Here is a 27,685-nt window from a genome sequence, read left to right on the forward strand (position 1 = left end):
GTTGGGGAGAGGCAGATATGGCGGGAGACATGGGGTAGGCCATTCCCGGGGAACAAGAGTTTGCTGCTTAAAAGCGATCCCCTGTTCTGGCCTCATGAACTCAGCTCGGGGTGCTGGTCACAAGCGAAATCCGGACCCTGGGCTCTGGCTGATGCTGCTCAATGCCAGGTCTGCTGTAAATAAAGCTCCCCTCATCCAGGACTTACTCCTAGATGAGGAGGCAGACCTGGCATGTGTGACTGAGACCTGGCTGGGCCCAGAGGGAGGAGTTCCTCTCTCAGAAATGTACCCAGCCGGGTTCCAGGTGTGGCACCAATCGTGACTCCAGGGAAGGGGTGGAGGAGTGGGAATTATAGCCAGGAAGACCATCAAGTTGTGTAGGCTTGCTGCTCCTTAGATTGGGGGTTGTGAGTCCCTTCTTATGAGGTTAGACCTAGGGATACAGGTGGACTTGTTGCTCACATACCTGCTTCCTGGCTGCATGGCAACAGCCCTGCCTGTGCTACTCAAGGATTTTAATCTGCCATCGCTTGGTGAATCCTCTGGGTTGGTGTAGGAGTTCATGGCCACCTTGGCAACCAGAAGGATCCAGAAGGTTTTCAAAGGGCGCTTGGGGTTTTGCCAGATTCACTTGTATACAGTTAAGCAGAGTCTCATGCTGTAGCCTGGAATACGGCTCTAGACCGAATTGCGCCTTTGTGACCTCTCTCTGGCAACAGACCCTGGAGATCTCCTTGATTTACCGAAGAGCTCCGGGGAATGAAACGCCAGAAGAGAAGTCTAGAGAAGTGTTGGAGGAAAACTAAATCCGAATCTGACCTAACACTTGTAAAAGCTCATATTAAGATTTACAAAGTGGTGATCAGGTCAACAAGACGTATATACAATGTTGGCCTGATTGTGTCTGCGGAATCCCGCCTGGCCACCCTGTTTAGAGTGGCTCACTCCCTCCTTAATCAAGGGGGAGTTGAGGAACCCTTGCAGGGTAGTGCTGAGGCATTTAACAAGTTTTTCACAGATAAAATTGCTCCGATCCGGACTGGTCTTGACTCCAATTAGAATGCAGAGTCAGTCGAAGTGACAGGGGCCCGTCTTAGTCCACCTGTTTGGAACAAGTTTGACCTGGTGACACCTGATGAAGTGGACAAGGCCATTGGAGCTGTGAGTTCTGCCACCTGCTTGTTGGACCCGTGTCCCTCCTGGCTGGTCTCGGTCACCAGGGAGGTGACACGGAGCTGGGTCCAGGAGATTACCAATGCTTCTCTGAGGGAGGGGTCCTTCCTGGCTCCCTACAAGGAGGCACTTGTGTGCCCCCTCCTCAAGAAGCCTTCCCTGGACCCAGCCATATTTAACAAATATCATCCTGTCTCCAACCTTCCCTTTATGGGGAAGGTTGTTGAGAAGGTGGTGTCGCTCCAGCTCCAGTGGTCCTTGGAAGAAGCTGATTATCTAGACCCTTGGCAGTCAGGACTCAGGCCTGGCTACAGCAGAGAAACTGCTTTGGTCACGCTGATGGATGATCTCTGGTGGGCCCGGCACAGGGGTTTATCCTCTGTCCTGGTGCTTCTTGACTTCTCAGCGGCTTTTGATACCATTGATCATGGTATCCTTTTGCATCAACTGGAGGGGTTGGGAGTGGGGGGCATCATTCTATGGTGGTTCTCCTCCTACCTCTCTGGTCGGTCGCAGTCTGTGGTAGCAGGGAGGCAGAGGTCGACTCCTATGTCCCTCCCTTGTGGGGTTCCTCAGGGGTTCGTCTTCTCCCCACTGTACAATCTACAGCTGACTTTAGAACACCATTTTTTGGCTGTGGCGAGGGGGACGTTTGCCCGGGTTCGCCTGGTGTATCAGCTGTGGCCCTATTTGGACAGGGAGTCTTTGCTCACAGTCACTCATGCCCTTATCACCTTGAGGTTCGACTACTGCAATAGTCTCTACATGTGGCTACCTTTGAAGAGGGTTTGGAAACTTCAAATCGTCCAAAATGCAGCTGCGTGAGTGGTTATGGGCCTTTCAAGGCATGCCCATATTTTGTTAAATATGGCTGGGTCCCTCTGCGGACTGCATTGATGCCAATCGGTTTCCAGACACAATTCAAAGTGTTGGTTATGACCCATAAAGCCCTACATGGCATAGGGCCAGATTATCTCTGAGATCACCTTCTACCGCATGAATCCCAGCATCTGGTGGGATTCCACAGAGTTGTTCTTCTTAGGGTCCTGTTGACCAAACAATGTTGGCTGGCGGGGCCTAGTGGAAGAGCCTTCTCTGGGGGGCTCTGTCCCTCTGAAATCAGCTCCCTCTGGAGATTTGCACTGCCTCCACCCTCCTTGCCTTCCGAAAGAGTTTAAAAACACATTTTTGCTGCCAGGCCTGGGGACACTAGACATTCCCCCTGACCATCGAATGTCATTAGTGTGATTATTGAATGAATGCAAATGAATGTTTTATAATTAGAATTTTTAAGAATATTTTTTAGTATATTAATTGGATAAACTGTATTGTGATGTTTTTGGTATATGCTGTGAGCCGCCCTGAGTCCGCGGAGAGGGGCGGCATACAAGTCCAATTAATAAAATAAAATAATAAATAAATAAATAAATTACTTACGGGACTGTCTTCTGCCATATGAGCCTCAGCGACCGTTCATGTCCCACAGAGTCAGCCTTCTATGGGTCCCATCAAATAGACAATGTCGCTTGGCAGGGCCTAGGGGAAGAGCCTTCCATGTGGGGCCCCGGCCCTCTGGAACCAGTTCCCCCAGAGATTCATACTGCCCCCACGCTCCTAACCTTCCATAAGAACTTGAAGACCCATTTATGCCGACAGGCCTCGGGCCACTAGATATTAGACCCTGGCCAATGAACAGAATGCATACTTGATTGTATGAATGAGAATGACTGATTTTTAATGAATTTGAGTTTTTAGACTAGTTAATTTAAATTAATATTGGATTTAGGATATTGATATGTTTGTTTATATATTGTAAGCTGCACCGAGTCTTGGGAAAGGGGCGGCATATAAATTCAATAAATAAATAAATAAATTTTCTTTTCTAATTCACTGAAGCCGAGAGGCAAAAAGTATTAACTACAGGTTTTAAAATAATATGCAACATTTCATACTTTTTAATGAGCTTTTTCTTCTTCTTGGCAATTTCATTCATCATTCTATTAATTGGAGGCAGCTTATTGGATCCTGGTAAGGAAAAAAGAAACAGTATGAATGAGTTTCGTCCCTGACAACTTTCGCTGTTGCTTTGAGTTTCTTTAAGACAAATAGCCTGTTAGGCTCACATTCTGTGGCTAGTCACAATGTTAACTATAAGATGGTCATCTTATTAATCATGGTACAGATGATTAATCAAAGTGTTCACAGCCTCTGCTGTAGAGAGCAAGTTTCTAAGTAATCTGTCCACTGGCATTCTGTCTGTCTGCCTGTCCCGTCCCTCCATCCCAGCAACCTCTGAAGTTTCACTCATGTGCCACTACATGTGAAATAAAAATTAATAAGTTTACCATTCAAATTGTTTTTGCAACCAAGCACACAAGATATGTATGTGAAAAACAATTCAGTGTGAACGGACGATGTTAACTAAGTACTGTTTTTCTGTTATCTTGCCCCGATTTGTAGATGAAAAAACAGCAATATTAGACAATCACAGACCAAATGGGGTGGATAAAGAGTCTGGGGAGCCTGCAGATTGCTCCTGGGAACTGGGGGAAGGCAAAATGCCTCAATTTTTGTGAAAAAATAATGGGTGAGAACTGGCTCATTTTCACAAAAATTGGGGCATTTTTGCCATCCCGCAGATTTGCTCACCCATTTTTTTGTGAAAAAACAGGTGAAAATTGTGGCATTTTTCACAAAAACGGAGCTGTTTTTGTCTCATAATTGTTCCATCTAGCATGGGTTGAGGAGGAATTCTGGGATATGAAATCCTGTAGACTTAAAGCTGTCAAGTTTACAACCCCTGGGTTAAGGGTTTGGGGTGCAAGACTTGTGGACTTCAACTCCCATTCCTGAGTTAGCATGACTGGAGGAGGAATTCTGAGAGTTGAAGTCCACAAGTCTTAAAGCTGTCAAGTTTGAAGTTTGTAAAAAGTGTACATGCTTGTAAAAAGTATTCTGCTACACTTATATTTTATTAAATAATATATTCCTAGACCATTTGGTTCAGAATACAATTTTCCTTGCTTTCTCTAAAATCTAGGTGTGTCTTATACTCTGGTGCCTCCTGTACTCTGAAAAATATGGTACTTCAATACTGAATATTTGCATTTAACATTAAATACTTAACATTAAAAAGTTGGTTTCCCCTTGAGGTATTCTCAGTGGTGGAATTCAAAATTTTTTACTACTGGTTTTGTGGGCATGGCTTGGTGGCAAGGGTGGGGTCTTATGAGTTTGCTTCCTCCCGCACCGCGTAGCCGTGCCTTGTGTGTACGCGCATGCACAACGCCAAACAATGCCCCTCCCAAAACAGCCAAAAACAAGATGGTGATGTATGCGCAGTGTAGGAAACCCAGTTCTGCGCATGCGCAGAAGAAAAAAGAACCCTGGGAAAAAATCCCCCCCCCCCCCAAAAAATTGCAGCATCCACAGACCAGCACCGACAGAATCGGTTTTGGGCGAATCGGTCCAAAGCAGGAGGAACCCACCTCTGCTTGGTGGGCATGGTGTGGCTTAGGGGCCCTTGCAGAGGAAGGATACTGCAAAATCTCCATTCCTTCCCCACTCCTAGGAGATGGATACTGCAAAATCTCCATTCCCTTTCCACTCCAAGGAGAGGATACTGTAAAATCTTCATTCCCACCTCACTCCAAGGGAAGGTTACTGCAAAATCCCTATTCCCTCCCCAACCTGTTTTCCAGCTTCATTCTCCTGTGGATGGCAACAAAAAAAGATCCACCTGATCAGCTGGGACTCAGGATGCAATGAAAAGGTTGGGGGTGGGGTAGCTATATTTGCCGGTTCTCCGAACTACTCAAAATTTCTACTACCGGTTCCTGAGAACCAGTCAGATGCGCCTGAATACCACCTTTGGTATTCATCTCCTATGTGATTGAGCCATCTTTCAAATTGGAAAGAACTTAATTGTCTGGGGTCACTGGTACGCTGCTGGTGGGAGCGCCCAGCGCCGGAGGGTCTGCCGATTGAAAGGCCAGCGTGGAGAGGCCAGACCGACTGTCGTCGCTGGGAACGAGGTCTGTGCTGGGAACGAGGTCTGTGAGGAGAGAGGAACTGAAAACGAGGTCTGCGAGGGGAGAGGAGCTGAGGAGGATGTCGGGGCGACGCCGAGGCTGTATTGTGAGCGTCTGGAGCTGTATTGCGAGCGTTTGGAGCTGTATTGTGAGCGCTTGGAGCTGTGGAATGAATGTTTGGCGAGAGCCAGGGGTCCTGGTCGGAGTCAAGGAGCCAGATGCAGAGTCGGGCAACGTCAAGAGGAGATGACTTATCCAGGACTGGGACATTCCCCTACACCACCACCCCTCTCTTTTTTGCCTTTTTCGGGGACATAGAACATAATACTAATCCAGAACTTAGAAACTGAGAATCAGATACGACTTTGCTGCTAACCAAATTCCTATATTCCTATATTTTCTATATGTACACTTTTATATATTACTGATTAGATTGGACTCATTTTAATTAACTAAGTTATTACTTCATTATCCATATTTTATATATCTTATATTTCTATCTGTATCTATTACCTTGTTAGTATTTTAAATTTTAGTATTTTAACTATAAATTGAGTTACTTTTAACTAAATTATTGGGGGGTTTAATGATGGACAATTGGGGGGGGTGTAGTATGTATGGAATGAATTATTGGGATGGATGGGATGGATGGGATGGATGGGGTTATAATATGGGTGAAGTGAATGGGAAGGATGTAAGTAACAGAGTTGGCCCACCTGGCGCTGGAAGGGCAGGAGGGGGGGAGGCACCTATCTCTGGGGGGACAGAGGGTCAGAACATCCCGGTGTTGCTGGGGAGAGGCAGATATGGCGGGGGCCACAGAGTTAGCCGTTCCAGGGGAACGAGGGATCGTTGCGTAATAACGATCCCTTGTTCTGGCTCTGTGAGCCCAACCTTGGGTACTGGTGGTGAGTGTAATTCTGGCCCTGGGCTCAGGTTGCTGCTGCTTAATGCCAGGTCGGTGGTAAATAAAGCTCTCCTCATCCGGGACTTAATCCTGGATGAGGAGGCCGACCTCGCATGTATTACTGAAACCTGGCTGGGCCCAGAGGGAGGAGTTCCTCTCTCTGAAATTTGCCCAGCTGGGTTTCAGATATGGCATCAACCTCGACCCCAGGGAAGGGGGGGAGGAGTGGCTATTATAGCCAGGGAGAGCCTTTGCCTACGTGGACTCATTGCTCCAGAGATTGCGGGTTGCGAGTCTCTCTTGATGAAGTTGGACTTAGGGGTTCAGGTGGGCTTGTTTCTCACGTACCTGCCTCCCAGCTGCGTGTCTAAAGCCCTGCCTGTGCTGCTCGAGGAGGTAGCCGGGTTGGCGGTGGAGTTCCCCAGACTTATTGTCTTGGGGGACTTCAACCTGCCATCACTCGGTGAAGCCTCTGGACTGGCACAGGAGTTCATGGCCACCATGACAGCCATGGACCTGACTCAAGTAATACAGGGTCCGACGCACGAGGGAGGGCACGCACCCGACATGGTATTCCTCTCTGAGCAATTGAGCAATGGTCTGAGACTAAGGGGCTTAGAAGTATTGCCTTTGTCATGGTCAGACCATTTCCTACTACGGCTTGACTTCCTGGCTCCAATCCTTCCCCGCAGGGAGGCGGAACCAATTAAAATGTTCCGCCCCAGACGCCTGATGGACCCAGAGGTCTTTCAGACGACGCTTGGGGTTATTCCAGATGCACTCGTCCACAGTTCGGCGGAGTCTCTTGCAGAAGCCTGGAACAAGGCTGCAGCGGAGGCTCTTGATCAGATTGCGCCTTTGCGACCTCTCCGCGGCGCTAGACCCCGTAGAGCTCCATGGTTCAACGAGGAGCTCCGGGAGTTGAAACGCCAGAAGAGACATCTAGAAAAGCGATGGAGGAAGAGTAAGTCTGAATCTGATCGAACACTTGTAAGAGCTTTTATTAAGACTTACAAAGTGGCGCTCAAGGCGGCAAGATGCGCGTATCATGCCGCCTTGATTGCATCAGAGGAATCCCGCCCGGCCGCTCTGTTTAGGGTGACCCGCTCCCTTCTTAATCAGAGGGGAGTTGGGGAGCCCTTACAGAGTAGTGCCGAGGATTTTAACACGTTTTTCACTGATAAAATCGCTGAGATCCGGGCGGACCTCGACTCCAATTGGAAAACAGAGTCGGCTGACAATGAGTCAGTTGAGGTGACTGGGGCCCGTACTTGTCCATCTGTCTGGGAAGAGTTTGATCTGGTGACACCTGATGAAGTGGACAAGGCCATTGGAGCTGTGAGTTCCGCCACCTGTTTACTGGATCCGTGTCCCTCCTGGCTGGTTTCGGCCAGCAGGGAGGTGACACAGAGCTGGGTCCAGGAGATTATCAACGCTTCCTTGGGGAGGGGATCCTTTCCATCATCCTATAAAGAGGCGCTCGTGCGCCCCCTCCTCAAGAAGCCTTCCCTGGACCCAGCCGTACTTAACAACTACCGGCCAGTCTCCAACCTTCCCTTTATGGGGAAGGTTGTCGAGAAAGTGGTGGCACTCCAGCTCCAGCGATCCTTGGAAGAAGCCGATTATCTAGGTCCCCAGCAGTCGGGTTTCAGGCCCAGTTACAGCACAGAAACTGCTTTGGTCGCGTTGATGGATGATCTCTGGCAGGCCCGGGACAGGGGTTTATCCTCTGTCCTGGTGCTTCTTGATCTCTCAGCGGCTTTCGATACCATCGACCATGGTATCCTTCTGCACCGGCTGGAGGGGTTGGGGGTGGGGGCACTGTTCTTCAGTGGTTCTCCTCCTACCTCTCCAGTCGGTCGCAGTCGGTGTTAGTGGGGGGTCAGAGGTCGACTCCGATGTCTCTCCCTTGTAGGGTGCCTCAGGGGTCGGTCCTCTCCCCCCTGCTATTTAATATCTACATGAAACCGCTGGGTGAGATCATCCAAGGGCATGGGGTGAGGTATCATCAGTACGCTGATGATACCCAGCTTTACATCTCCACCCCATGTCCAGTCAATGAAGCAGTGGAAGTGATGTGCCGGTGCCTGGAGGCTGTTGGGGCCTGGATGGGTGTCAACAGATTCAAACTCAACCTGGATAAGACGGAGTGGCTGTGGGTTTTGCCTCCCAAGGACAATTCCATATGTCCTTCCATTACCCTGGGGGGGGGATTATTGACCCCCTCGGAGAGGGTTCGCAACTTGGGCGTCCTCCTCGATCCACAGCTCACATTAGAGAACCATCTTTCAGCTGTGGCAAGGGGGGCGTTTGCCCAGGTTCGCCTGGTGCACCAGTTGCGGCCCTATCTGGATCGGGACTCGCTACTCACAGTCACGCATGCCCTCATCACCTCGAGGTTCGACTACTGTAATGCTCTCTACATGGGGCTACCTTTGAAAAGTGTTCGGAAACTTCAGATCGTGCAGAATGCAGCTGCGAGAGCAGTCATGGGCCTACCTAGGTATGCCCATGTTTTACCAACACTCCGCAGTCTGCATTGGCTGCCGATCAACTTCCGGTCACAATTCAAAGTGTTGGTTGTGACCTTTAAAGCCCTTCATGGCACTGGACCAGAATATCTCCGAGACCGCCTGCTGCCACACGAATCCCAGCGACCAATTAGGTCCCACAGAGTGGGCCTTCTCCGGGTCCCGTCAACTAAACAATGTCAGTTGGCGGGCCCCAGGGGAAGAGCCTTGTCTGTGGCGGCTCCGATCCTCTGGAACCAACTCCCCCCGGAGATTAGAACTGCCCCTACTCTCCTTGCCTTTCGCAAGCTCCTTAAGACCCACCTGTGTCGCCAGGCATGGGGGAACTGAGACATCTCCCCCGGGCATATACAATTTATGAATGGTATGTGTGTATGTATGTGTGTTTAGAAATGGGTTTTTTAAATGTTTTTAGTAGAAATTTAAATTTGTTATAAATTGTCTTTTTGCACTTTGTTGTGAGCCGCCCCGAGTCTGCGGAGAGGGGCGGCGTATAAATCTAAATAAACATAAACATAAACATATTTTATTTTGCAGCAAAGCTAGGAAGTTAGATTATAAAAATTCAACCTTTTCATTTCAACTATTAATTGCCAGAAAGACTGTACTGAGTGATGTGAGAGCCCCATCTTTCTTGCATATTAATGTTACTAGAAAGAGGTGTCCTTTCTAGATGCTACTTGGAAGATAGTCGACAACCCCAGAATTTTCCAAAGTACTATGCCAGAGCAGGATATGGAACTAAGTTATGAGGACCCAGAAGTTTTGGGTAGAAGAGTTTTCGGAGAGGGGCAGCATATAAATGCAATAAAACTTGAACACGAAGCTTGAAGAGATTTGGGATATATAGTCTTCCACCCTGTGAGACTCAACAATCACCATAACACATAATACAATATAATCTAATGGAATATCTAAATATTAACATATTTCTGACCATCTTGAAAATGAGGACTGAACTTGTGAAAGGTATGAGCCCCGAAAATGCATTTGCAAGGTCTCCCTAATGTCAAGGGCCTTGGGCACTGGAAACAACACCCAGGTGTAGAAACGCTGGAGAAAACACCCAGGCGCAGAGATGGTGAGAACAACAGTCCAGCACCAAGTGCAGAAGACAATAGCCAGGCTGAGGATAACGCCCAGACAGGTTGCCTACGGTGGCCAGATGCAGAAGATAATAACAAAAACAATGGCCAAAACACTGGGAACAATGGCCTGGTGGTTTGCCCGTGCAGGTGAGCAAGGTTGCTGGTGTCCAGGACACTCTGGGCCAGCCAAAAGTCTGGCTTCGGTAGGAGCCCCCTGAGTCAGTTTTCTTGGGTGACATGCAGAACTTTGTTGCTGAGGCCTTGCCACCGCTGTTGCCACCACCATTATGCTGGCAAGCCTCTTCTTCGAAACTGGGTCTCAGGTTTATGCTACTGTGGACACCAGTGGGGGAGATGATGGAGAGGGCTTCACTTCCAGAGGCACCCTGAGTTTAACTGGAGGCCTTAACTATGGGAAGCTGAGTCTGATAGCTGTTGCTGCTGCGGTTGCTCCTTTGGTGGGTTTGGCACCGGATTTTCTGCCTTGGAGCATACCATAGGTTCTACCTTAGGAGGGACTAAATTAGAAACCGCCACGAGTACTGCCATGGGATTAACATCAGGCACACCTGTCTTCCCTACTCCTACTATGGGCCTGAGTTGTGGTCTCAGTAAACCCATTGGTTCAGCTGCTCATTGGGCTTCACTAACTATTTCCATTTCTCCTGGGCGTGTATCATCTTCTGCCTGGATTTTTGCTCCAGCAGCAGGCTTTTCTGGCCTCATATTAAACCTAAGAGGCATCACTGTTCCAACCACTATTGTAACTGCAGGACTTTCTCTGGGTGTGGTGGATCTTTCTGGCTTAGGAGGAATACTTTCTCCCAATGCAAACGTATCTACAATAGGGACATTAAGGTGAAAGGACAACTCTGGTGTACTATCGATTTTCCCAACATCAAGGTGAAAGAACAAACTTTGTGTGACCCCGGGGTAGCACAGTGGTTAGAATGCAGTACTGCAGGCTACTTCAGTTGGCTTTTAGCTGTAGTTCAGCAGTTCAGATCTCACCACCAGCTCAAGGTTGACTCAGCCTTCCATCCTTCCGAGGTGGGTAAAATGAGGACCCCGATAGTTGAAGGCAATATACTGATTCAGTAAACCACTTAGAGAGGGCTGTAAAAGCACTATGAAGTGGTATATAAGTCTAAATGCTATTTGGCTCTTCTCAGTGGCTGTTATACAGTGGTACCTCTAATTAAGAACGCCTCTACTTAAGAACTTTTCTAGATAAGAACCGGGTGTTCAAGATATTTTTTGCCCCTTCTTAAGAAGAAAAAGCCACCTTACAGTCAAAGGAGCAGAAGGTTCCCCCCTCTCGCCCGCCTGTGTTTCTTTCTCTGGCGCAGTGTATGGGAGGCAGCCTCATGCCGGATGTATGGGAGGTGCATGCTCCTCCTCGCCACCTCAGAATCCCTCTTTTTTTTTTAAGCCTTAAAGTTTTGGATTTTTTTGATTCTCCTCACCTCACCTTCTTCCTTTGGCAGTGACTGTCCTCCTCCTCTTCCTCCTCCTCCTCCCACCCAAATTCCGAGCTTTTATTTCTTTCCTAATGGGTTTGCACGCATAATTTGCTTTTATATTGATTCCTATGGGAAACATTGCTTCTATTTACAAACATTTCTACTTAAGAACCTGGTCATGGAACAAATTAAGTTCTTAAGTAGAGGTACCACTATATATGTTTTTTATATGCCTTATTTTAATTCACCGCAATTTCTATATCAATGTTTTATCTCAGAGGGAGATTTGGGTATATGTAAGAGGAAGGGAACGATTCTGATGGAATGACTGGATGAAGTAATTGAATTGAATAAATGAGAAAGCTGTGGGCAGGGATTGGAACCCCTCTGCTGAGTGTGCAAACAGAAGCAGATGGGGCCCCAATTACTATCCCTGTCTTGGTACAGATGTGATGTGTGGCTGCCGGGGAGGAGGGGGCGCCTAATGGGGGGATCCTTGGGGTGAGTGGGAGGGCCAGAGTTTCATTGTTAGTTGTTTGTTTGTTTATTTATTTATTTATTTGCCGCTCATTCCAAAATGGACTCAGAGCGGCTAACAATCATAAGTATGACGATAGTAAACGACAACAACAACACAATAATAAAATCAACAGGATAATAAAAATGATAATATCATAAAAAACACCCATACATACATCATAATTGATCTAATTCAAGGCCTGCCAGAAAAGCCAGGTCTTAATGGCTTTCCGGAAGACTGGTAGGGAGGATCTCTCGGTCTTCTCCGGGTCCCATCAACTAAACATTATTGGCTAGCAAGACCGTGGGGAAGGGCCATCTCTTTGGCTCCTCCAGCCCTTTGGAAACAGCTACTTCCTGAGGTCTGGACTGTTCCCACCTACTGGCCTTCCGAAAAGCTGTAAAGAACTAACTTTTCTGGCAGGCCTGGGATATGCATGATTTTTTAAAATTGTTTTAATTGTTGATTGTTAAAATGTTGGTTTTAGATAGTTTTGAACTGTTTTAGGATGTTTTTTGTTATCTTTTATTCATATTCGGCTATGAATGCCAAGAGTCTTTTGGGAGTTGAGTGATATATAAGTCCAAATAATAAATAAATTAATAAATAATTGTATTTTTATGGCTCTCGTAGTAAAGAGGCCAGATGCTTAACTGGCATTCTAGAAACTAACATGCCATTTATTTATTTATTTAATTTATTTATTTGTTCGATTTTTATGCCGCCCTTCTCCTTAGACTCAGGGCAGCTTACAACATGTTAGCAATAGCACTTTTTAACAGAGCCAGCATATTGCCCCCACAATCTGGGTCCTCATTTTACCCACCTCGGAAGGATGGAAGGCTGAGTCAACCTTGAGCCAGTGGTGAGATTTGAACCACTGACCTACAGATCTACAGTCAGCTTCAGTGGCTTGCAGTACAGCATTCTACCTGCTGCGCCACCCCAGCTCTTAATTTAATTGCAATGTAGCTGTCAACTTGCAAAGATTTCAAGTTGCCATGAAACGGAGCTGGGGGGGGAGAGCTAGAGGAGTGGTTTACTGCTCTAACTGAAACTACATTCCACAAATGTTTCTTTTACTGATCGTGTCCTAGGGTTCTGGAGTCAGAAGGAGGGTGTGGTCAGTGATGGGCTGCCAAAATTTTTACTGCCACCATGTGGGTGTGGCTTATTTTATGGGTGTGGCTTCCCAGCCATGTGACCAGGTGGGAGTGGCTTGACAATCATGTGAGTGGGGGGTGGCTTAAAGGTCATGTGACCGTGTGGGAGTGGCTTCCCGCCCAAGATAATTTTTCAAATAGCTGCTTGGACTCTTTTTCAGTTTATTAAGTCACATTATTTGAATAGCCACAAAAAGGACAAATGATAGACAGCACTATTTGTTGGGGAGCACATTCACATTTGAAGGTTTTGTACTGAAACCACAAGATTTAGCATAATAGATTAGGCATGTAGCTCAATTTTCTTTAATTGCTATAAAAGTTCAGTTCTAAGATAATGATTAAAATAACTAAAGTATTCAATAAATAGTGCATAAACTTACTACCCACACTGTGTTTCCCCCTGTGGGAGCAGCAGCCAATTACTGGGTGTGGGGTTTACAACCCGCCAACGTGATTCATTGGAGAATGTGATTTATGACATGTCCAATAAGAAAGGAGAAAATATGGTCATGAGGGCATGCAGCCTGTGTGAATTCACTCCGGCTGCATCAAAATATTGCTGGAATGCCACTTCTAATAAATCTTTCGGATTTTGGCTTATAGCTCCTGAATTAATTAGGGCATCCTTCGGAAACTTCACAGTAGCATTGTGACTAGATTTCTATGATTTTTGGCTTCCTAAAATTTAAAGCTCACATGGGTGCAGACAAACATGAGAATACTTTAGTATTAAATGTAATATCAATATTAAACTGGAAAGCAACTTAAAATTGAAAGATACCGTTTATAGATTAGCCTTACCATTAAACACTCTTGTAACCCAGCGAGCCTGAAGTTCCACTGCTGCTAGAATAGATCCTGTTACTAATATAAAACCTATGAAGGCAAGTGTAGGCTTCTGCAAGTGAGGAGGGAATATATGTTTATAAAAGAACGTATGACATTTACGAACTGATTCTTCTAGGAAGAAAAATGAAGCAGCATAGCCTGTAGCAAAAATGACCACATCTATATTTTCTTCTATAGTTCCATCTTCAAATATGGCAGAAGTCTCAGTAAACCTCTTCACATTTGGCTTCACAACCACTGAACCATAGAGGATGCAGTTGGGCAGTTCGTCATTTACCATGGTGTATTCAAATGCGCTGTTAGAAAGAACAAATGTATAAAGAAGCACTGTTAGTTCAACTATCCCCATTAGCCTAGTCCCATTTGCAGGTACTACCATTGGTGGGTTTCAATTTTTTTTACTACTGGTTCTGTGGGCCTGGCTTGATGGTTGTGGTTATATGAGGGCATGGGTGGGTGGGCATGGCCAACTCAATGTCACTACCCAGGTGTTTTCTGTGGGAAATGGGTCATGTGACTGGGTGGGTGTAGCTAAATTGATTGGTGTTACCATTAGGAAATTTCTCCTTAGTCTAACTCACAATAAAATAGCACAACAAAATAGCACTGTTCCAATATTTACGAGGGTCGCCCAGAAAGTAATGCACCACATTTTTTTCTTCAACAATTATTTACTGAACACAATAAAACACAAGAAAGTATGATGTTTCTTCTACACTCCCTATTTTTCCATGTAATCTCCATCCCATTCTATGGCCTTCCTCCAGCGAGACACAAGGGCGTGTATGCCTTGTTGGTACCACTCCTTGTTCTGGTCATGAAGCCATTTATGCACTGTGCAATGACACTCAGCTGTACATCTCCATCCCTTGCCAATTCAGTGAAGCAGTGGATGTGATGTGCTGGTGCCTGGAGGCTTTGAGGGTCTGGATAGGAGTCAACAGGCTCAATCTCAACCCCAACAAGACTGAGTGGCTGTGGGTGTTGACTCTGAAGGACTGTTCCATCTGTCCATCTTTGGTTTGGGAAGGACATTAACCCCCTCAGAATGGGTCCACGATCTGGGGGTCCTCCTAGATTTGCAGTTGAAATTGGAACATTATCTTTCCGGTGTGGCTAGGGGTAATCTTGTGTACCAGTTGTGGCCCTATTTTGATCAGGAGTCTCTCCTTACAGTCACTCATGCTCGTATGTATGTATGTATGTATGTATGTATGTATGTATGTATGTGTTGTGTTTGGGCCTGGGCCAGCCGTTGCTCCCACAGATGGGAGAGAGCCGCGGCACAAAGTGAATGCGAAAGCCTGGCTGACAGCCAGGAAGATGTGGCAGACAGCCAGGAAGACATGGCAGACAGCCAGGAGGACGAGGCCACTGGGACGCAGGATTCAGCAGACAGCCCAGGGGATTTGGCATGCAGTCCCTCAGACAGTCTTTTGTCCCTGGGTTCTTCTGCAGATCAATATATTGATCTGTGTAGCCGAAGAGCTATGCAAAGAAGGGATTGCTTTAAGGAGTATTACAAGTCATTATAGGAGCACCTGGGCTGGGTGTGGTTCTTATACTGAGGGCTGGGTGTGGTTCCCTTAATGAGGGCTAAAGAGATAAAAGGGAACAAAGGCCAAGGCAAACTGTGGCTGTTTATCTGGGTTATTTTGTGGTTCCTGCTCTGAAGTTTCTGTTCCGTGCTGTTGGAGTTTTCAACCCAGCTTTTTCAGACAAGTGGGAGGTGAAAACTCTGAGACTTACTGTTTGCTCCAAAGATTCAAAAGGACTCCTGAAACGTCTTTGCTCATTCCAGGTTGTCTTTGTTTGTTTTTTCCTGTGTTTTTGTATGCGGCTGAAGTAAGCCTTGCACTATCATTGTTTTTGGACACTAAGAACTGTTTTGAGTAACCCTTTTTTGTTTATTTAATACAAGTTTGCTGATTAGCAGAGCACGTGTGTGTTTGATTTCTTTTCCTTGGACTATTACGCATTGCCTGAGCCAGTCAGGCAGAACAGTATGTATGTATGTATGTATGTATGTATGTATGTATGTATGTATGTATGTATGTATGTATTTAGGTAGGTAGGTGTTCTGCTGGGCTCTCTGATAGGAGCCTCCCGAAAATTCAAGGATACAAATTTCAGACACACACGTTTGAAAATTCAAAACAATGTTCTTTATCACAAAATGCAAAATAAACAAAGCACTCTTTTTGTATGGCAAAGAGCACTCGTCCCAAAACAACCTGGTAGTCTGTACAATTACCCTTAAGCAGTCATTAAGTACTTAGCTAGCAGCTGTGAAGAAACTTCACACCCCTTCTTCTTCCAATGAAGTGAGACACACACACACATGTTACTCTGCTTTGTTTTCCAAGGCGTGAAAAAGCAACAAAGTCCAGAAGACACAGGATTCCTAATGAACTCCGATCAGATATTCTTCCACAATGGCCAAACCCACATGCTGCTATTTATAGCAGCAGCCCTAATTACTGGAGCCCCACCCAAACACAGGTGGCCTCCCTTATTTCCTGTAATATGTTCTTACTTGGTCTCTTCTACACATAATTCTGCGCTTGCGTGGGTCCAAAACATCATTATCTGAATCAATGGAAAATAAGGGAGATTGACTGCCTGAGCTGTGTGCCAAGCCCTCCTCTGCCGAGTCACTCCCACCTTCTTCTTCGTCTGAGGAAACTGAACTCTGAACTGATTCTGTTGGCAATAACATAGGCCTGTGACATGTTGAATTTTCCCCTGCATCCACCTCCCCATTCCCTGGGGCAGGAGCTGGGCCAGAGCCAACCACAACAGTAGGTATGTTTAATTAATTAGTTAATCAATCAATTAATTAATTAATTAATTAGACTTCTATGCTGCCCAATCCTGAAGGTCTCAGGGCGGTTAAAAATAAACACCTCAATAAGCAACTCACGACTCAATTACTGTAACACGCTCTAAATGGGGCTATCCTAGAAAAGCATTCGGAGACTACAATTAATCAAGAATGCAGCCAGGTGAGCTGTTATAAGTATGTCCACATTACACCAACACTTCTCGAGCTGCACTGGCTCCCAATCAGTTTCCAGATGCCATTTAAGTTGTTGGTTATCACCTATAAACCCCTACATGGCTTAGGGCCTGACTACCCAAGGGACTGTCTTCTGCCGCACACCTCCTAGTGGGATCAGGGCCCACAGGGTCGGCCTATTCTAGGACCTGTTGACCAGACAATGTAGATTGTCAGGGCCACATGGTAGGGCCTTCTTTGTGGCAGCTCCGGCTCTATGAAACCAAGTCCCCCAGAGGTCCTCACTGCCCCTACCCTCCTAGTCTTTAGGAAAGCCCTGAAGACCTGGCTTTGCCGCCAGGCCTGGGGCCATTGACCTGTATCGCCTAGCTGTGGCAAAGTAAAATGAATGTTTTTATATTCTGCGGTTTTATTGTCCTGATTGTTTTAAATTGTTGTACGCCGCCCAGAATCTGGAAGGGATTGGACAGCTTAGAAATTTAACTAATAAATAGTAAATAATTTAACTAATAAAAATTTGAGGGGCTCCTACAAAAATGAGGGAATCAATCTATTTTCAAAGCACGAAAAGGCAGAACAAGAAACAATGGATGGAAACTAACCAAAAAGAGAAGCAACCTAGGACTAAGGAGAAATTTTCTAAGGTTGAGACCAATCAACCAATGAAGTAGCTTGCCTTCAGAAGTTGTGGGTGCTCCATCACTAGATTTCAAAAAGATTGAGGGAAGTACACCCCAAAAGCACAGTGCCAGGAACCACTAAAACAATACATTGTCGACTAGACAATGTAGGTTGACGGGGCCATGTGGGAAGCCAACTGCTGGTTGGTTTCTGATTGTTTTAAATTGTTGTACCCCACCCAGCCATTCCCTGTTTTAAAACAGGCATTCCCACTTTTTAAGAAAAAGTGAACCCCAAGGCAAACACAGCAGCTGAGAGGGAACCCAAGAGCAGCTGTTCAGTCAGCTACCCTATTTTGTTTCTGACTTATATTGACTCACACTGCACAGACAAAAAAATGTCAGTATTACCTTTTTACTTCCACCACCTCCCATAACTGCTTGCCTGGATATTAAATACTTCCAAATGTTGGCTAGTTCTTCAATTGTTAGAATTAAATGGCAGAAAAGATAGCAGAATTTTGATCCTAGTCTGGCTTGCCATCAACTGCTACAGAAATTTTTTTTTCCTTTTATTTTTATCTCAGATTTCAGCTTGGCTAGGCATAGATTATCCTCCAAATGAGATATGAATAGTTGAATAGTTGAGTGGCTAGTTAATCAGCAGATGGGCAGTGAAGTTGTTAACAGATCAACCTGAATCAACCTGGGTGATAAATTTGATACAGGGGCCTATAGATACAATCTCTTCTTTGTGAGATCAGTTCTAAAATTTCTACATTCATTTCTTCTAATTATCAATTAAATTTAATTAATTAAAGTATTAATAATTTAATTAATTTAATTAATTAAAGTATTAATAATTTAATTAATTTAATTATTGTTATTAAATTTAACTAAAATAATTAATTTAATTAATTAATAATTAATAACTGTTAATTAATAATTAATAATTGTTAATTAAAATTAAATATTTAACTAAACAACCAACTCAACGACTCAAGATCCATCCCACCCCTTAAAGGACCTAATGGTAAAGACTATAATGATGAAACAGTTAAAGCCAGCCTCTTTAACACTTTCTTCAGCACAGTCTTTGTAAAAAGCAATGGCTCATGCCCAACCCACAATCAACTTCAACGATGTAACACAAATTGATTTTATAGAAGAAAAGAATGTTAGAAAGGCATTATGCAACCTAAAACCATCTCTGTCTATCAGACCTGATGGACTATGTGCATACATCTTAAAAAAGATCTCCACAACCTTTGCTGAATCTCTAATCATAATTTTTAAAAAATTCTTCAGGACTAGCTCCTTACCCAGCCTATGGTCACTAGCCACAGCCATCCCTATCTTCAAAAAAGGGTATCCAAGTAACATTGAAAATTATAGACTAATCTCTTTGGGTTGTGTCACTTGCAAAGTCATGGAATCTATCATAAACCAATCCATTACACTCCACTTAGAAACCAATAATCTACTCCCCAATAAACAATTTGGTTTCAGAAAAAAAATATCCTGTAATCTGCAACTCTTACACTGCAAAAACATGGACAACTCAACTTGATCAGGGTAAAACAATAGCCATAATCTACATAGATGTTTGTAAAGCCTTTGATTCAAAAGTACATGACAAATTACTTCTGAAATTAAAATCCTATGGCATCTCTGGATCACTACATGATTGGATAATAACATTCCTATCTAACATACAACAAGTGGTCAAAATAGGAAGTGCCATATCTAATCCTGCTCCTGTCAACAGTGATGTTCCTCAAGGCAGTGTTTTAGGACCAACTCTCTTCATACTCTACATAAATGATCTTTGTGATCATATTATAAGCAACTGTGTTCTTTTTGCTGATGACGTTAAACTATTTAATACCACTGACAATACAGCTACCCTTCAAAAGGACCTTGATCATGTAGCAGAATGGTCAAACAACTGGCAACTTCAAATCTCAACCAACGAATGCTCTGCCTTACAGATGGGCAAAAAGTATTAGAATACAAAATGCAAACTTGAAGGAAACGAACTTGTAGATAACTCTCACCCTGTCAAAGACCTTGGAATAATCATATCCAGTGACCTAAGTGCTAGAGCACACTGTAACAACATTGCCAAAAAAGCATTCAGAATTGTTAGTATGTAGCTTCTTCTCTGGCAACATTGCACTGCTAACCAGAGAAACATAGAAACATAGAAACATAGAAGTCTGACGGCAGAAAAACACCCCATGGTCCATCTAGTCTGCCCTTATACTATTTTCTGTATTTTATCTTAGGATGGATAGATGTTTATCCCAGGCATGTTTAAATTCAGTTACTGTGGATTTATCTACCACGTCTGCTGGAAGTTTGTTCCAAGGATCTACTACTCTTTCAGTAAAATAATATTTTCTCATGTTGCTTTTGATCTTTCCCCCAACTAACCTCAGATTGTGTCCCCTTGTTCTTGTGTTCACTTTCCTATTAAAAACACTTCCCTCCTGGACCTTATTTAACCCTTTAATATATTTAAATGTTTCGATCATGTCCCCCCTTTTCCTTCTGTCCTCCAGACTATACAGATTGAGTTCATTAAGTCTTTCCTGATACGTTTTATACTTAAGACCTTCCACCATTCTTGTAGCCCGTTTTTGGACCCGTTCAATTTTGTCAATATCTTTTTGTAGGTGAGGTCTCCAGAACTGAACACAGTATTCCAAATGTGGTCTCACCAGCATTCTATATAGCGGGATCATAATCTCCCTCTTCCTGCTTGTTATACCTCTAGCTATGCAGCCAAGCATCCTACTTGCTTTCCCTACTGCCTGACTGCACTGTTCACCCATTTTGAGACTGTCAGAAATCACTACGCCTAAATCCTTTTCTTTTGAAGTATTTGCTAACACAGAACTGCCAATACAATAGTCAGATTGAGGATTCCTTTTCCCCAAGTGCATTATTTTACATTTGGAAACATTAAACTGCAGTTTCCATTGCTTTGACCATTTATCTAGTAAAGCTAAATCATTTACCATATTGCCGACGCCTCCAGTAATATCAACCCTATTGCACACTTTAGAGTCATCGGCAAATAGGCAAACCTTCATTACCAGACCTTCCCCTATGTCACTCACAAACATATTAAAAAGAATAGGACCCAGAACAGACCCTTGTGGCACACCGCTTGTAACCTGACTCTGCTCAGAATACTCGCCATTCACAACAACCCTCTGGTGTCTATGCTTCAGCCAGCTGCAAATCCATTGAACTATCCAGGGATTAAGTCCAATCTTCACTAATTTATCTATCAGCTCTTTATGTGGAACCGTATCAAAGGCTTTGCTGAAGTCCAGGTAGGCAATATCCACGGCACCACCTTCATCCAACACCTTTGTGACATAGTCAAAGAAATCAATGAGATTAGTCTGACACGATTTGCCTTCAGTAAAGCCATGCTGATTTGGGTCCAATAAGTTATTGTTTTTTAGGTGCTGATTTATCCTCTTTTTCAGTAGAGTCTCCATCATTTTAACGACAACTGATGTCAAGCTAACTGGCCTGTAGTTACCAGCTTCTTCTCTACTGCCCTTCTTGTGGATAGGCACAACACTTGCCATTCTCCAATCCTCAGGAACATCTCCTGTTAACAAGGATTGGTTAAACAAATCAGTCAGGGGGGTAGCAATGACAGATCTGAGTTCTTTAAGAACTCTGGGGTGGATGCCATCTGGACCCATTGCCTTATTTATCTTTAATCGTTCAAGTTCTTCTAAGACATCGGCTTCTAAGATCAGCCATACAGAACATTTGTTAGACCAATTCTAGAATACAGCTCACCAGTCTGGAACCGCATTGCATATCAGACATTAATACAATCGAGAGAGTCCAGAAATATTTCACAAGAAGAGTCCTTCACTCCTCCGCTCACAACAGAATACCTTATTCAACTAGACTTAAAATACTGGAACTAGACAATTTACAACTACGTCAGCTCCAAACTGATCTAAAAGTAGTTCATAAAATCATATACCAATATGTCCTTCCTGTTAATGACTACTTCACCTTCAACCGCAGCAATACATGAGCACATAATAGATTCAAACTCTAATAGATTTAAACCACTCTACACCCGACTGCAGAAAATACAACTTCAGCAATAGAGTGACCAATGCCTGGAATGAATTACCTGACTCTGGTTTCTCCCCCAGACCACAAAAACTTTAACGTTGTCTACAGTTGACCTCTCCCCGTTTTTAAGAAGTCTGTAAGAGGCATGCATAAGCACACCATTGTGACTACTGTCCCTGTCCTATTGTCTTCTTTTGCCATTACTTTTTACTTATGTTTATACAACTATTATGATTTATGATTGATTATTTATTGATTATTTATTTATTATTTAGATTTGTATGCCGCCCCTCTCCGCGGACTCGGGGTGGCTCACAACAGTGATAAAAACAGTACATGATGACAAATCCAATAATTAAAATATAAAAATAATGATAATATATTTAAAAGTCTAAAAACAAGGAACCTCAATATATAAAAACATACATACAATTCTATCATACACAAATACTACATAGGCAGGGGGAGATGTCTCAGTTCCCCCACACTTGATGACAGAGGTGGGTTTTGAGGAGTTTACAAAAGGCAGGGAGGGTGGGGGCAGTTCTAATCTCTGGAGGGAGCTGATTCCAGAGGGTTGGAGCCGCCACAGAGAAGGCTCTTTCCCTGGGTCCCGCCAGATGGCATTGTTTAGTTGACAGGACCCAGAGAAGACCAACTCTGTGGGACCTAACCGGTCGCTGGGATTCGTGTGGCAGAAGGCGGTCTCGCAGGTATCCTTGTCCGGTGCCATGAAAGGCTTTATAGGTGATGACCAACACTTTGAATTGTGACCAGAAACTGATCGGCAACCAATGCAGACTGCGGAGTGTTGGAGTAATATGGGCATATTTGGGAAAGCCCATAATTGCTCTTGCAGCTGCATTCTGTACGATCTGAAGTTTCCGAATACTCTTCAAAGGTAGCCCCATGTAGAGAGCATTACAGTAGTCGAACCTCGAGGTGATGAGGGCATGAGTGACTGTGAGCAGTGACTCCCGGTCCATGTAGGGCCGCAACTGGTGCACCAGGTGAACCCCTCGCCACAGCTGAAAGATGTTTCTCTAATGTGAGCTGTGGATCGAGGAGGACGCCCAAGTTGCGGACCCTCTCTGAGTGGTCAATAATTCCCCCCCCCCAGGGTGATGGACGGACAGATGGAATTGTCCTTGGGAGGCAAAGCCTACAGCCACTCCGTCTTATCAGGGTTGAGTTTGAGTCTGTTGACACCCATCCAGGCCCCAACAGCCTCCAGACACCGGCACATCACTTCCACTGCTTCGTTGACTGGACATGGGGTGGAGATGAAAAGCTGGGTATCGTCAGTGCACTGATTATACCTCACCCCATGCCCTTGGATGATCTCACCCAGCGGTTTCATGTAGATATTAAATAGTAGGGGGGAGAGGACCAACCCCTGAGGTACCCCACAAGGGAGAGGCCTCGGGGTCGACCTCTGACCCCCCACTAACACCGACTGCGACCGACCGGAGAGGTAGGAGGAGAACCACTGAAGAACAGTGCCTCCCACTCCCAACCCCTCCAGCCGGTGCAGGATACCATGGTCGATGGTACTGAAAGCCGCTGAGAGGTCAAGGAGCACCACGACAGAGGACAAGCCTCTGTCCCGGGCCTGCCAGAGATCATCCACCAATGCGACCAAAGCAGTTTCCGTGCTGTAACCGGGCCTGAAAACCGACTGTTGAGGACCTAGATAATCTGCTTCTTCCAAGGACCAAGCGCCACCACCTTCTCGACAACCTTCCCCATAAAGGGAATGTTGGAGACTGGACGATAGTTATTAAGTACTGCTGGGTCCAGGGAAAGCTTCTTGAGGAGGGGGTACACAAGTGCCTCCTTGTAGGGGGCCGGAAAGGACCCCCTCCCCAAGGAAGCGTTGACAATCTCCTGGACCCAGCTCCGTGTCACCTCCCTGCTGGCCGAAACCAGCCAGGAGGGACACGGATCCAGTAAACAGGTGGTGGAACTCACAGCTCCAATGGCCTTGTCCACTTCATCAGGTGTCACCAGATCAAACCCTTCCCAGACAGGTGGACAAGTACGGGCCCCAGTCACCTCAACTGACTCATTGTCAGTCGACTCTGCTACCCAATCGGAGTCGAGGTTTGACCTGATCCGAGTGATTTTATCAGCGAAAAATGTGTTAAAATCCTCGGCACTACTCTCCAAGGGCTCCCCAACTCCCCCCTGGTTAAGAAGGGAGCGGGTCACTATTACTATCCCATGCATGTTTGACAAATGAATGAATGAATGAATTAATTAATTAATTAACGATACTCTGCTTTTAATGCCTCTTGTAACTGAGCTAGTGTTCAGTTCTCAGTTTTTCTGAGAAAGCAAAAATAATTGTGTGTATCATAAGCAAGAAGGTGCCCCAGTATGGATTTGAGAATTCTCCAGGAACATAGTTCACAGAACACTTTTGGAAACGGCTATATATTTCCTTTGAAGAAGGAAGTTTGTTAAAAATGCATTGGGGAAAGAAAATTTGACAACAGACCCCTCTCTTGCATATAGCAAATTCACTTTTACTTACTACCTATTTATTCAAGAACTAGTTTTATATTAATTGATTCTATCTATATAATTGTCTCAGATTAATTTTATAACTGACTGGTTAACCTTTTTAATTAATTAACTATTTTTTAATTTTTATACATTTTTTAACTAATTTATTGGGGGGTAATCTTAGTGATGGATATTTGGGATCAGATGGAAGGTATATATGAAATGAATTGAATGAATGGTGGGACTAACTTGCAGGATGGGTGGGGTATGGATGAGGTAAATGGTAATTGCAATTTTTATAATATGAACGGGTGGGGTGAGTGGGACGGTATGTATGGGAACAATAGGGTCAGTATGAATGCAGAATTTAGCCTACCTGGCGGTAGAGAGACAGGAGGGATGGGGGTATCTTCCTCTGGGGTGACAGAGGGCCAGAATATTCCGGTCCTGCTGGGGAGAGGTAGATATGGCGGGAGTCACGGGACTAGCCGTTCTGGAGGAAAAAGAGATCGCTGCTTAATAGCGATCCCTTGTTCCGGTCCCGTGAGCTCAAACCGGAGCCCTGGTGACGAGTGTAATCCGGGCCCTGGGCTCAAGCTGCTGCTACTCAATGCCAGATCGGTCGTGAATAAAGCTCTCCTCATCCGGGATCTGATCCTGGATGAGGAGGCCGATCTGGCATGTATTACTGAAACCTGGCTGGGCCCAGAGGGAGGGGTGCCTCTCTCGGAAATATGTCCAGCCGGGTTTCAGATATGGCACCAGCCTCGACCCCAGGGAAGGGGGGGAGGAGTGGCTATTGTAGCCAGGGAGAGCCTCCATCTGCGTAGACTCGTTGCTCCTGAGATCGCGGGTTGTGAGTCACTCCTTGTGAAGTTGGACTTAGGGGTTCAGGTGGGCTTGTTACTCACGTACCTGCCTCCCAGCTGCGTGTCAACAGCCCTGCCTGTGCTGCTCGAAGAGGTGGCCGGGCTGGCGGTGGAGTTCCCCGGACTCATTGTCCTGGGGGACTTCAATCTGCCGTCGCTCGGCGGTTCCTCAGGATTAGCACAGGAGTTCATGGCCAGCATGACAGCCATGGACCTGACTCAAGTAGTTCAGGGTCCGACTCACGAGGGTGGACACACACCCGATATGGTATTCCTCTCGGAGCAATTGAATAGTGGTCTGAGACTAAGGGGCTTAGAAGCATTGCCTTTGTCATGGTCAGACCATTTTCTACTGTGGCTTAACTTCCTGGCTCCAATCCTCCCCCGCAGGGAGGCGGAACCGATTAGGAGGTTCCGCCCCAGACGCCTGATGGACCCTGAGGGCTTTCAGAAGGCGCTTGGGGTTTTACCAGACTCGCTCGTCCACAGCTCGGCAGAGTCTCTTGCTGAGGCCTGGAACAAGGCTGCAGCGGAGGCTCTTGACTGAATTGCGCCACTGCGACCTCTCTGTGGCACTAGACCCCGTAGAGCTCCATGGTTCAACGAGGAGCTCCGGGAGTTGAAACGCCAGAAGAGACGTCTAGAGAAGCGATGGAGGAAGAGTAAGTCCGAATCCGACCAAACACTTGTAAGAGCTTTTATTAAGACTTACAAAGTGGCGCTCAAGGCGGCAAGATGCGCGTACCATGCCGCCTTGATTGCATCAGCGGAATCCCGCCCGGCTGCCCTGTTTAGGGTGACCCGCTCCCTTCTAAATCAGGGGGGAGTTGGGGAACCCTTGCAGGGCAGTGCTAAGGAATTTAACTCATTTTTCGCTGATAAAGTCGCTCGGATCCGAGCGGAACTCGACTCCAATTGCATAGCAGTATCGGCTGACAATGAGTCAGTTGAGGTGACTGGGGCTAAACGTCTTTGTCCATCTGTCGGGGAGGAGTTTGACTTGGTGACACCTGGTGAAGTGGACAAGGCCATTGGAGCTGTGAGTTCTGCCACCTGCTTACTGGATCCGTGTCCCTCTTGGTTGGTTTCGGCCAGTCGAGAGGTGACACGGAGCTGGGTCCAGGAGATTGTCACCGCCTCCTTGGGGAGGGGGTCCTTCCCGGCTCCTTATAAGGAGGCACTTGTGCGCCCCCTCCTCAAGAAGCCCTCCCTGGACCCAGCCGTGCTTAATAACTACCGTCCAGTCTCCAACCTTCCCTTTATGGGGAAGGTTGTTGAGAAGGTGGTGGCGCTCCAACTCCAGCGGTCCTTGGAAGAAGCCGATTATCTAGGGCCTCAACAGTCGGGTTTCAGGCCCGGTTACAGCACGGAAACTGCTTTGGTCGCGTTGATGGATGATCTCTGGCGGGCCCGGGACAGGGGCTTGTCCTCTGTCCTGGTGCTTCTTGACCTCTCAGCGGCTTTCGATACCATCGACCATGGTATCCTTCTGCGCCGACTGGAGGGGTTGGGGGTGGGAGGCACTGTTCTTCAGTGGTTCTCCTCCTACCTCTCCGGTCGGTCGCAGTCGGTGTTAGTGGGGGGTCAGAGGTCGACTCCGAGGTCTCTCCCTTGTGGGGTGCCTCAGGGGTCGGTCCTCTCCCCCCTGCTATTTAATATCTACATGAAACCGCTGGGTGAGATCATCCAAGGGCATGGGGTGAGGTATCATCAATATGCGGATGATACCCAGTTGTACATCTCCACCCCATGTCCAGTCAGCGAAGCAGTGGAAGTGATGTGCCGGTGCCTGGAGGCTGTTGGGGACTGGATGGGTGTCAACAAACTCAAACTCAATCCAGACAAGACGGAGTGGCTGTGGGTGTTGCCTCCCAAGGACAATTCCATCTGTCCATCCATTACCCTGGGGGGGGAACTACTGACCTCCTCAGAGAGGGTGCGCAACTTGGGCGTCCTCCTCGATCTACAGCTGACATTGGAACATCATCTTTCGGCTGTGGCGAGGAGGGCGTTTGCCCAGGTTCGCCTGGTGCACCAGTTGCGGCCCTATTTGGACAGGGAGTCATTACTCACAGTCACTCATGCCCTTATCACCTCGAGGTTCGATTACTGCAACGCTCTCTACATGGGGCTACCTTTGAAAAGTGTTCGGAAACTTCAGATCGTGCAGAACGCAGCCGCGAGAGCCATCGTGGGGCTTCCCAGATTCGCCCACGTTTCTACAACACTCCGTGGCCTGCATTGGCTGCCGATCAGTTTCCGGTCCCAATTCAAAGTGTTGGTCATGACCTTTAAAGCCCTACATGGCATTGGACCAGAATACCTCCGGAACCGCCTACTACCGCACGAATCCCAGCGGCCAATAAGGTCCCACAGAGTCGGCCTTCTCCGGGTCCCGTCGACTAAACAATGTCGTCTGGCGGGCCCCAGGGGAAGAGCCTTCTCTGTGGCGGCCCCGGCCCTCTGGAATCAACTCCCCCCAGAGATTAGAACTGCTCCCACCCTCCTTGTCTTCTGTAAACTACTTAAGACCCATCTATACCGCCAGGCATGGGGGATTTGAGACACCTTTCCCCCAGGCTTATTATAATTTATGTTTGGTATGTATGTGTTGTTTGGTTTTTTAAATTGATAGGGTTTTTAGTTTTTTCTTAATATTAGATTTGTGCCTGTACAATATTGTTTTATCGCTTGTTGTGAGCCGCCCCGAGTCTTCGGAGAGGGGCGGCATACAAATCTAATAAATTATTATTATTATTATTATTATTATTATTATTATTATTATCATTATTACTAGCAGACTTCATTTTTTCTAACATCAG

The 27,685-nt window shown here is 46.0% G+C and overlaps 1 protein-coding gene across 1 annotated transcript in view; it reads right to left on the minus strand.

Moving 5' to 3' along the window:
- The window catches only part of LOC139164522 (dimethylaniline monooxygenase [N-oxide-forming] 2-like), a 52,860-nt gene that overhangs the window by 11,097 nt on the left and 14,078 nt on the right, over nucleotides 1-27,685 (minus strand). The window contains 2 exon segments of the mRNA XM_070746779.1: nucleotides 3,126-3,198; nucleotides 13,681-14,024. Coding sequence (XP_070602880.1) covers nucleotides 3,126-3,198; nucleotides 13,681-14,024 — 417 coding nt within the window.

Source organism: Erythrolamprus reginae, chromosome 3 (assembly GCF_031021105.1).
Source record: "Erythrolamprus reginae isolate rEryReg1 chromosome 3, rEryReg1.hap1, whole genome shotgun sequence".
NCBI classification, from domain to species: Eukaryota; Metazoa; Chordata; class Lepidosauria; order Squamata; family Dipsadidae; genus Erythrolamprus; species Erythrolamprus reginae.